General features: G+C 42.6%; 1 protein-coding gene across 1 annotated transcript in view; it reads left to right on the top strand.

The window, feature by feature from the left end:
- The first annotated feature begins 724 nt into the window (after positions 1-724).
- Positions 725-12,262, top strand: part of LOC150076888 (uncharacterized) — a 33,528-nt gene continuing 21,990 nt past the window's right edge. The window contains exons 1-2 of the mRNA XM_090385715.1: positions 725-831; positions 2,431-2,545. Coding sequence (XP_090241841.1) covers positions 781-831; positions 2,431-2,545 — 166 coding nt within the window. The 5' untranslated portion in view covers positions 725-780. The remainder of the gene's footprint in view (positions 832-2,430; positions 2,546-12,262) is intronic.

Here is a 12,262-nt window from a genome sequence, read left to right as displayed (position 1 = left end):
TACGATTTCAAGGAGTTTCGCTTCATGGGACAGACTACAGGAAATTATTCTCCAATCAATCCAGGGGCTTTCTATAGGACTTTGAAACAAACAGTAGAATGCAGGCTGCTTGATAGTAAAAGTGCTGATTTCGCAGCGTCGGCCCGAGTATTTGATAGGAAACATTGGGTAGAGATTCAGTATCGGGTACAGCGTTCCGACTGCTAGGGATACGGCCATGATTGACGGGTGCTGACTCGACCCAGTGTCACGTGATCTCCTTAACAGACTGAAACAGCTGACATGGCTGACACCCACTGCGTGCCAGCCGTGTCACCCGTACCAGGATGGAATTTTTCCTGATAGCAAAGAATGAGTACCGGCACCTATTTTTTTTACAAAAAAGCACTGGCACAATATCACCAGGACTCTGTTTGGTGGAATAGCAGCAATTTAGCAATTTTGAAAAGCTATCCAGGGACGCAGCTGAGCGTAAACTTCCTTGTTCTTCACTTCCCCATCAGTTTATCTTTAAAGCACGTAACCTTGATAAATAACATTTATGTTTACAAGGTTTACCGGGATAGTTTTAAGTCGCTTAAGTGGAAAACAGTTTACACAAGTAATAAATTTGAATTCCGTGTTGGGGAAGAAAAGTGACACAGAATTCAATTCTCAGTGGTGACGAAAGGGGCATAACTATAAATGCTAGCTAGTGCGAAGACGATTCTTTTCCTCTTTCCTTTCTCCTTTGAATATTGAGGAAATTTCTATAGTACTGTGTTTAATCTGTGCTTGAAAATGATAGATGAAGAGAGAGTGATTCCAGCTCCTTGGGATGGACCAATTAACGTAAGTTAGTCATTAAAATATCCAGTGGAATTATTGATTGAATTATTGATCCAGTTGAATTATTGATATCCAGTGGAAAAAATTGATTTCAGCTAATTTATCATGTAATTTCGACATAGTGGGCAACTCCAAATTACAATGTATGAGATGGTAGCTGTATGAAGAAACACTTAAGAGTATATTTTATATATTTTATTTTATTTTTTCTGGTCAGAGCAGAAATACTAATACAGAAGAATTCAGAAAATATGTAAAGAGGAATCTATGTTTGTAAATATGACATCTAAAATGATAGGCCGCAGAATGTTTTTTATTATTATTATTTAGGCGCGTGGCACCATTTTTTTTAACAGTTGGGTAGGTGGCTCTTTTTAGGTGATTTGTGCTATTAAAGTCCCCTTTGGACATTGGACATTCTTCGACGGAACTCGAACAGACTTCTCCAAAGCAGTGAGAGATGGTGAAACGACTATACTGTCGTGGAGTACACCCAATGTAATAAAATGAGAATGGAATTATATTGCTCCGTGTTTATTATGTGCAAATTGCATTTTTCTGAGGTCAATTTTCTGTTTGCTGGACGAAAAACCCTAGTTTCCGGGAGAGAAAACCATGGTATCCTCTTCTGAGACCGACTAACTGAGCAAGTTGTGAAAAAGGCGAGTTATATTTTAAAGAAGCTCAGGTCCCATGATGCTCCCGTTCAATATGCTGTTTCAAAAATTTTGTGATTTAGCTAGTATATTTGTGAGAAGTCGATGTATTTTGTAGGAACCATTCTCCAGGAACCATTCTTCATATGTTAATCATTTGTAGCTAGATTTTAATTTAACTTAAATTGGTTCCGAATGCACTAAAAAGAGATGGAATTGTTGACTGAGTTCTGTCCTGGAATAATTAGAGTCAAAACTTGATTTATAGAAATAGTCTCTGGCGTTGGAAGTTGTTGTTGTTGAACTGAATTTTATAGCACTTGTGCCAGTAAAAATGTGACGTATTACTAGTGGAATTATTATTACATTAATGTCCATTGCCAGTAACTGCCTACCCAGTTCCAATAACTACATAATATACAGAGAGTTGGCCTTCATTAGCAACACCTAACGACTACCTCGTAGAGCCACCATTTTCCCATAATACAGCTCGTACACATCTTGTCATGGATTCCACAATGTGTTGCAGGGTGTCCTGTGGTAGTGCTACACATGCATTGCGCAATGTGTTCCAGTGATGCCCACACATTGTCAGGTGAATGGTAGTAGCATCGAATGTCTTTTTCTAGTAGGGCCCGAACACTGCACTCGTGGGTAGCAGAGTTGTATAATCTCCATCCCTCGCACCGGGTGAAAAAGATCTGATTTTGAATCATCGATGACACGAGGAATTTTTATGGATATTTGATTAGGAGACTTGGTTATATTTCGATGGAGCCAAGTCTCCTAAAGAGTCATAGAAGCTATACTTAATTCTCTTACTTTTTTAAATTATTTCGACACTTGAAGTTTCGCTATAAAACTGCTTAATTATCCCTATGTTTTTTGGCCCAACCTGTATTTATAATAATTGGTAGAAATTTCAGCAAAGCGTTCATATTTTCAGTTCCTGGGGTGGCTTGTTCAATTCACCAGTCCTTTACAACTTTGGGAGCAAAACTACTCCATTGTTCTTGTAGAGCTGATGGTGTATATCAGTGCTGCTATCATCATCAGACATGGTAAGTTATTTATTTTTTCATCAAAAGAATTTGTTTACAATAAATGAACTTGTTAAGAAAAGTAAATTTCTTGACAACAAGTTATAATTCTTCATATACAACCGTTTTTCCATACATTTGTTATCTAACAGAAAAGATAATGAAATCACAACACATTCCACACTGCAAACAGAAATAGTAATTTATCTGCATAGCAATTCTAATCTACTGTATCATTGAGTATCAAAAATTTTCTTATCTTCTTCACATAAATCCTTCCATGTTTTAGCAATAAAAATTTGTAATTGTTTTGTTTCCCAAAACAATTGCTTAAGTGGAGTTGTTAAGTGGTCATTTATGAAGATTGGAATATTGCTATTGTTCTGATAGACATCATTTGCAGTCAGTCGGACCTCCTTTGCCTTTCTAATCCATTTTTCCTTTACCACATGATTTGAAATTTTCACAATTAGTGTAGGCTTATCATTTTTTTCTTACTGTGAGGTATATAATAATGTACTACTTCTTTATTGTTCTGTAGCTGTAATGCAAGCCCTAGCTGGTGTATAACATGCTCTAGATCTTGTCCTGCTAATCCAGATAATCCTCCTATTTCTACATTATTTGCTAACAACTGTTGTTCTATTGAGTGAATTCTTAAGTTAAATAAATTGGAAATAATAATTCTCCAGAAAGTCGCAATCTTGAACACCTGTAGGATAGTCAGAGATTTCCTCAACCAACAGTAAAACAAGACATAACAACAACCACCCTGTGTACCTGGTAGCAGTACCCGTCACGGAGTGGAATCCTCCAATCAGGGAGAAATAATATAAGAGCAATAAAAATAATAATATTTCTCCATGACTGAGGGGTTCCACCCCTTGACAGGTATTGCTACCAAGTTCACAGAGTGGTTCAATAATAATAATAAGAAGAAGAAGAAGAATAGCGGACCAGAGAAGGACCATCGTCGCGAAGAACCTGATAGACCCTGCAAACTTGGAAAAAATCAAACAGAACGTGAGCGATCAACTACGAAGATCAAAAAATTTGAACAACACGGAATCAGAGAAGGAAGAGCAAGAAGAAATACAACCCAGAGCATCGATAGTGGCAAACTTCCTAGAAGTAACGATGATGAAATGGAGTACCACCATTAAGGTCGAGGACGTCACAATCGATCCCCGTCAGGAGAGGAATCTTCCAGTGAGATGCTCTGAGCCCACTATGGTTCTGCCTGGCACTCAAACCGTTATCCACCATGCTCAACAGTAGCAAGTATGGATATAACCTCAAATAAGGAAGGAAAAACCTGCACACCCTCATCCATCTGATGTACATGGATGACATCAAGCTCTACGCGGCAACCGAGAAGCAACTCCAGCAACTACTCCGGCTCACTCAAGAATTCAACAATGATATCAGAATATAATTTGGTCTAGGCAAATGCAAGATCCACGGACTGCATCGGGGGAAATTAGTCGTCCAAAACTACCAGCGCAGACTGGTAAAGACATCGAAGCTCTGACAGAAGGAGAGACCTACAAATATGTCTCTCCCACCAACACATTCAACCAGTAGCGTAGCTACCCTTTTTGGGGCCCGGAGGCAAAGAACATGTTCGAGCCCTTAATTAATGAAAATTACAAAAAGAGGAGACAGCCAAAGACCCCGAGCCCCTAAAGGGCCTGGGCCCCAAGGCAATTGCCTTGCCTGCCGACATGGTAGCTACGCCACTGCATTCAACCGATCCAACGCAACACATGCGGCGATGTATTGGATCGTTTCTGAGGTCAAGTGGCATCGTTGACATGTGTCATCTTACACTCCAATCTCCTTGGCGATGTATTTTCTATATTGCCCGATGTTAATTACCTGGATAGCGAGTATGAATCCTTCAGTCTCGGGAAAGAGCGACCCGCTCAGGAGCCATGCATTGGAAGCCATTTTATCTATGTGATCTTGATGGAGGTCATTGTAGTATCTACCATGAAGTGTCTTCTTTGCCCATCTATCTAGCTTCATTTGTGCCGTCTCGATGGGAGGAGACGCCTCGCTTAGGTTGAGTGTGGTATACCACTTGTCTATCTTCCTTATGGCCTGATAGAGTGCTGCTGTATTTTTTTTGGAAGTTATCCTTCAGGTTAGCTATCGTTGTTTTCTGTTGCTGGATGAGATCTATCAGGCCCCTTCCTCCCTCTTTCCGAGCTAGTGTCAATCTCTCTCCGGCTGACTTGGTGGTGTTGGCGGCTCTAGTTCATCATTGTCCTTGTCTTTCTCATGATATCCTCCAGCTCGGTGTAGTCCAATCTATGATCCCGAAGGAGTATGTTAGCACTGGGAAAGCTGTTTATGGCTTTAACCTGCTGAGTCTCTGATGGTATTTTTCGGCAAGGCAGACCTTGATTTCCTTGTGCTCTAACTGCTGAGCCTGCTCATCCCCAGGTATTTCTAGGTCTCTTCCCCTGTCATGGCTTCGATCTCTTTACCAGTTTGCAGATGGTAGTTTCGAACGACTAATTTCCACTGATACAATCCGTGGGTCTTGCATTTTTCGAGACCAAATTCCATCCTGATATCATTTCTGAAGTCTTCGGTGATCCTGAGTAGCTGGTGGAGGTTTCTCTCGGTTGCGGCGTAGAACTTGATGTCATCGTTGTACATCAGGTGGGAGAAGGTGTACGTACATGTTTTTTCTTCCTTTTTTGAAGTTATATCCATACTTGCTGTTTTTGAGCATGGTGGATAAAGGGTTTAGTGCTAGACAGAACCACAGTGTGTTCGGGGCGTCTCCCTGAAACAGTCCTCTCCTGAAAGGGATTGGTGTGATTGTGATGCTCTCGATCTTGATAGTGGTACTCCATGTCGCCATAGTTGTTTCTAGAAAAGTTATTATTGTAGAATTGACTTGTGGATCTTCAGCATCTATATTAGCCAGCTATGAGGCACAGAATCGAAGTCCTTGCAGTAATTAATGTAGGCCGTGTACATATTGGCGCTTCTTATAGGCTTGCTCTATGGCTGCGGCATCTATAATTAATTGCTCCTTGCATCCTTCTGCTGTTCGGCCAGTATGTTCTGGCTGTCCAAGTGGTCTGATATCTCCTTGGTTATGCAGCTGGTCAGGATCTCGTACAACGATGTACGAGATACTGACAAGCTGCATAACCAAGACAGGTAATTTGCCTATATTTTGCCGGGTTTCTTGGTCTTTACCCTTCAGATATGTGATTCCGTGAGTGAGAATCTTCGGGACTGTCTCTGGTTGTCTTATCTTTTGGGTGACTGCTCTGCTTGGCGTGCAAGTGACCCTCTTGTACCAATTGTTGTGGACGCTATCTATTCCTGGAGTTCGCCAGTTGTAGGATTTCCTGACTGTTGTATTCTTCCTCCCGAATCTCGCACTCTCTCTTCTCTGGTGTGTCCTTGGTTTTCTTCCGTTCTAGTTTTATCCAGGGGATTCAGTTGTTATTCATTTTATTCAACATAGTTCCCTTCCAGGTTGATACACTTGGCACAACGTTCCTGTAGCAATTCTATTCTATGGTAATAGAAGCCTCTGTCTTTGTCTGCAAACCACCCCTCTACTGCTGATATAACGTCTCTTGTGTCCCTAAATGTAGTACCTTTGAGGTGCATTTTGAGGTTGGGGAACAGATAATAGTCCGAGGGGTCAAGGTCTGGGGAATGTTCAATGATTTCATACTGCAAGTCATGAATTTTCTCCATTGCAATTCTGGCCTTGTGGCAGAGAGCATTGTCTTGGAGGAAAAGGATGCGTTTTGACAACTTTCATCGCCTCTTTTCCTTCAAAGCGGCATGCAGTTTGTCCAACATGACCACATAACGTTCAGCATTCAAGATGGTGCCTTTTTCCAGGTATTCGCGAGTATTATCCCCTCACAATCTCAAAATATCACACCCATCACTTTCCCTGCAGATTTCTGTCTGCAAAATTTTTTGGGTCGTGGTGATCCATCATGGCACCACTGCATGGATTTTGATCTTAGGATCATGCAAGTACAATGGTGTTTCATCAACTGTCACTATTCGTTGAATAAAATTGCTTGCACTACTTGAAACACGGTCCAAAAGTGCCTTCGCACAGTCCCTTCTTTTCCTCCTGTCATCAGCTGTCAAGAGTTTGGGAACCCACTTGGCAGACAGTTTTCTCATACACAATTCTTCATGCACGATGTAATACACCCGCTTCAAACTGATGCCTAGGGTGTCTGCTACACGTCCTCCTGTCTGCAACGATCAGGTCATGGACACTAAGGTGTAAGGTGTAAGGTATATTGTTGTCATGCGGCCCCAGGGGTTTCCCCCATCTCCGCGTTGCTTTCTTTGTGGGTGTACCAGTTTCCTGGGAATGCCAGAGGTTTAAAAGTGTGTGGGTATTGTACCTGTGTAATGTCGTGTACCGTTGTTCATCTGGTCATTTAGCCGCTGGACCCCTGCTGGAGCCCAGCGTTGCCCCACCTTCGCCCCGTGGAGGCAGACCAGGAAACACCAGTAGACTAAGATTTACTCTGGCAGGTCCTGCCGCTTAATTTCCTGAGATTTCGGCAGCTAGGACCTAAAAAAAAAAAAAAAAAAAAAAAAAACTTATGTACACATACACATATATGCACATATACACAACAGTGATACATAATATATACGCATCCATGCAATCGTAATTACTTTGGATGTTTGCATACAGCACGTGTGCATGCATTCATATGGCAGGATTAGGGCATTGCGTAGAATAATTAGGCCGAGACTGGGCGAAGATTATTTTTTTACTAGATTAAATTTAGTGTGTAGGGCGCTCGCGTTGTGTATAGATAGAGTGGGGGAGGGGAGGAAGAAGGTTGGGGGGAAAAGGCAGAAGTATGGGGGACACAGAAGAGATTCCCCCAGGTGGTCAGTGAGGCATGCCCATGCCTCACCAGAAGGAAACGTGGGGTAGCAGGGGGCGAGGCGACTGGTCATCTCGTCCTCCTGCCAGGAAGGGATATTAAAGGAGAGCCAGGCTAGTGCTTGGCTCAGGCCGCCAGAACAGCTGCTATTCGTCCTTCATTCAGATTTTTTGTCTATCTTCATGGTTGCTTAGTAGTCCATCTTTGGTGTTATGCACATTTTGGCTTCTAGCCATTATGTGGCTAATGTGCATTCAGGTCCCGTCTTCTTCTGTACAGGGCTTCAGCGAACTTTGAGAAGGCAATATATTCCTGTCTCCCATCGAGGAGGTGTTGTTCTCTATCTCTGGGCAAAAAAGTGATCCGAGTGATGAGTTGGCAGCGGAGGTCATCATAAAGCTGGCATTCATGCATGAGGTGGTGCCAGCTCTCCAGCTCTCCACAGCAGCAAGTAGGGTTATCTGTAATGCCCAGGGCTGTAAGTTTAGCCTTAAAGGCACCATGTCCTGTTAGCAGGAAGGTCGCGTGGAGTCCCGGCGTGAACCATGCTGGAGCCATTGGATAGAGTTTTCCAACGTTGGGGAAGAATCGTTTGGTGACTTCTCCCTTTGTGGAATTCTCCCATCTGGTTCATGGACACTATCGAAAATTTCCACAGTCACTACGGTCCTGGGTCTTCCTGGTCTTTCCTCATCTCCTTTGCTTGTTCTCCCCCTCCTGAAATCCGCCACCCACAATTTCACTGTGCTGTATGAAGGGCACTCCTTGGTCATTGTTTATTTCAAATCGTCATAAATTTATTTGGCTCCCATTTTCTTGGAGAAGAGGTACTTGATGACGGCTCTCTTCTCAACTTTGGAAAAACTCACACTTTGCGTCGCCATGGTCACTTCGGACCTGTAAAAAAAAATTATTACTATCAGGAAATGAATGAAATTTTGCACAACATGTTATGAGACATTGTGTAACAACATACTAAAAGGATTTTCATCTATTAAATTTTTTTCCTTGTCAGACCGGAAACTTATCAAAACCCCCTCGTATACCCTAAAAGAAGGAAGGAAGAACTTGTACACCCTCTCTCACCTGATGTACATGGGTGACATCGAACTCTATGTCACGACTGATAATCAACTCCAACAGCTATTCCATATTACTGAAGAGTTCAGCACCGATATCAGGATGCACCTTGTCCTAGACAAATGGATATTTATGTCTTCGGTAGTATAGTGGTTAGTATCCCCGCCGATGAGTGAAATTTTTATTGAACAAACTTCCATCTGTTGTTGTGGAAATTGATAGTTTAAATAAATTCAAGGAAGAATTGGATGAACTCTTAGAGCGTATGGAGAAGTGAATGGGAAATGGTTTTTTTTTTTTTTTGTTTTGTTTTTTGGCTGATGCTAATGCTACTGCTAATATCTAAGACATCTAGATGGTCAAAACTACTAGTTGAGCACCGGTGAAGTGATTGAAACTCTTGAGATATTGCAGGCCCACCAGTCAGAACACAAGGAGATCAGGATCTGATTGAGAAATACCATCAGAGACTAAGAAGCCTCCTAAAATCAAAGATGAATGGCAGAAACATGGTCACAACCATAAGCACTTTCGCAGTCCAGTGCCAATTTATTCCTTCGAGATCATAGATTGGACCAACATCGATCTGGAGGAGATTATGAGATCGACGAGGATAATGATGACCAAGAGACCCCAATACCACCCGAAGTTGACCATCAAGAAACTGATCCCTTAAAGAAGGAGGGAAGGGACTGACTGACCTCTTTGAACATGAGAAGGCGATTAAGAACTTGCGGGTTTACTTCCAGGAAAACACAGCACCAATCTACCAAGCTATAAGAAAGATAGACAAGTGACATACAACTCAACCTCAACAAGGAGATCACTCTCACACCGACAGAAGAAAGAAAGACAGAAAGATGGCAGAAGAAGACGCTCTACAATAACCTCTGTCAAGACTACATGGATAAGATGGTTTACAACACTTGGCTCACAAAAGGAAGGCTCTTCCGCGAGACCCACGGATTCATGCTCGCCACCAAGACCAGGTAATCAACAACAGAGACTACAGGAAATACATTGCCAAGGATCCCGGAATAACAAATGACACATGTCGTCGATGCCACCCACCCCAGAAACAATCCAGCACATCGCTCACATGGTGCAAGGAGATCACCCAATACAGAGTACACTCACAGACACGATCAGTGGCCAGGACAACACATTAGAAGCTAGTGCAAAAATACTATTTGATCAAAAAACAATTGTACCATATCCTAAATCACAGGCAGTACTTGAAACCTCTACTCAAAATGTACACTGGTACTCAAGCATAGATAACAAGGATTTTCCCCAGAAACTGTGATTTTTTCGTCCAGCCAACAGGCAAATCGACCAGAGAATACACGCAATTTACAGACAAAATAAATATATGTGTAGATATAATCATTTACAGGGGACCCTAATATCATCATCATAATCATGTACACTGGTACGGTGCCATAACAACGGCCAAGTTAATCCGGCACAGCAAACCAAACATAACCCTCATCGAGAAGAAGGAAATATTTACTTTACCTGATCGAAATAGTGGTGCCCAACACCAACAACCTCCAGAAAACCTACGAAGAAAGATCAGAAAGTACACATAGACAGGTAGTCAAAGAGATGTAGTATATGGAACAACTAACGACTATCCTGATTACCTGATCAACCACTGACATCGTGCCAAAAAGCCTCCATAAGAACCCAGCAGCAATAGGCTTTCCAGAGAACAACTACATGAAACTCCAGAAAGCGGCAATCTTGAACACTGTAGGACGGTAAGGAAGTTCCTCGACCAACAGTAATAATAGTATTAATAACCGGACACTACCAACCTTTAATTTTCAATCCTAATTTACGAATTCTCAACATTACCTTGTAATTGTTAAGTAAATCATTAGATTTCTAACTCTTAATATCACTGGAAAAAAAATACATACAACAACAACAGCTTTTGTTTATGTGCCCTTAAAAGATGCTGTAGTACGTCATCAACCTTTACAACTGGCAAACAGCCTTGTCCTGTTACATCTGTCCTTATTGCACAATATATTTCCCTGGCAATCGTGTGAAGGATGTCTTTGTGTTGTCTACTGAAAGAACACGGGCTCAAGCGATGGACTGGGCAGCTGAGTCCTCGATGAGTCCCCCTCTTGTAATTCTTCCATAGCATCAACCCTACTCTTCGAGCCCTCATATATGCCCATCAAAACGCTGAATTTGCGAATAACCTCCTCAAGCGTTTTGCAACGAATACACACAACGGCATCCCCCATTGCTGCAACATGCTCAATGTAGATTTGCAAAACGAGAACAAGTAACGCATAAAATATAGTCCTGATTCTTAAAACCGCCATGGTTCCTGAAGTTCCTGAAGGCTTTCCATTTACTGTGTAAATGGAAAGCCTTCAGGTGCATTGGAACCGGAAACGGGAGTGTGCCAGGTGGAACCTCTCATCCCGTCCAAGAACCACCGCCTCGAAGAGGGGATGAATGCAGATTCCCTGTCTCTATTAATGGTTTTGCTCTCGAGCCATTTACGAGGTTCAGAGGAACAAATCCGCAAGCTCTCGAGCCATTTACGGTCCCAAAATCTATGTGCCCGGTCGACGATAACAGCTTCGTCTGGGGAGATTTGATGGTGCTCCTCCGAAAAATGTTCTGCCACAGCAGACTTCCCATAATCCGCGGTCTTTATCGCGTTCATATGCTCCCCTAGACGATCTTTAAACCGACGTTTCGTTTCACCAACATAACATTCCCCACAATCCGGGCACCCGATCTCATACACGACCCCACTTGTAAGTTCCTTTGGTATGGGGTCCTTGACCTGTGACACAACTGTGTGCAACTCCGCCCTGGAAGCTGCACACAGCGTGTCTGGCAATCGTGCAATACCCGAGCTATACGCTCAGTTAGGTCCGGACAGTAGGGAATGTATGAGGTGGTAACTGGTGTAAACGGTTCTCTTCGTCCGTGCTCCAATTCTCGGATATATTTATCTATGATCCTCTGGGGGTAGCCGCATTTTCTGAGATCCGCTGTGATATGTTTAATTTCTTCTTTTCTATCCTCGGAGGTACTGCAATGGGATCCAGCCCTATTCAACAGTACCCTAATAACACTATTCTTATGATGGTTGGTTTGTGTCGTATAGTAATGTATATATTGGCCTCGGCACACAGGTTTCCTGTATATACTGGTTTTCAGCCTAGGGCCTTCCCTATGTACCAACACATCAAGAAAAGGGAGGGTACCCTCTACTTCCACCTCAGAGGTAAACTCAATAAACGGGAAGAAGCTATTAAGGAAACCAACCACCTCATCCTCTCTCCCCCTCCGAATAATTGTAAACGTATCGTCGACGTATCGTTTCCATGCGCGCATGGGGAGAAATGACCCATCAAAATTACTGGCTTCGAGCTCCTTCATAGCTAAATTTGCTACAATAGCACTAACAGGGGAACCCATTGCTGCGCCATGAACCTGCTTGTACATTGTGTTTTGAAACACCATGGTGGTGCTTGAGAGACACAGCTCCACCCCACTACAAATGTCCTCCACGCTTAACGGAATGGAGTCCTATTGCTTAGAGTGTCATCCTTCTCCAATGCCATGCATGCACATTGCACCCCATGGTCAATAGGAATGCACGTGAACAAGGTTATCACATCGAATGATACTATAGGCTCGCCCTCTTCTATAGCCTGATCCCTTATGAATCGCACAAACTCTCCACTATCCCTGATGGTAAAATCGGAACGTC

The sequence above is a fragment of the Mastigoproctus giganteus genome, chromosome 12, assembly GCF_048544385.1.
Source record: "Mastigoproctus giganteus isolate SK-2022 chromosome 12, ASM4854438v1, whole genome shotgun sequence".
NCBI lineage: Eukaryota > Metazoa > Arthropoda > Arachnida > Uropygi > Thelyphonidae > Mastigoproctus > Mastigoproctus giganteus.
This window is presented reverse-complemented; position numbering and strand designations above follow the sequence as displayed.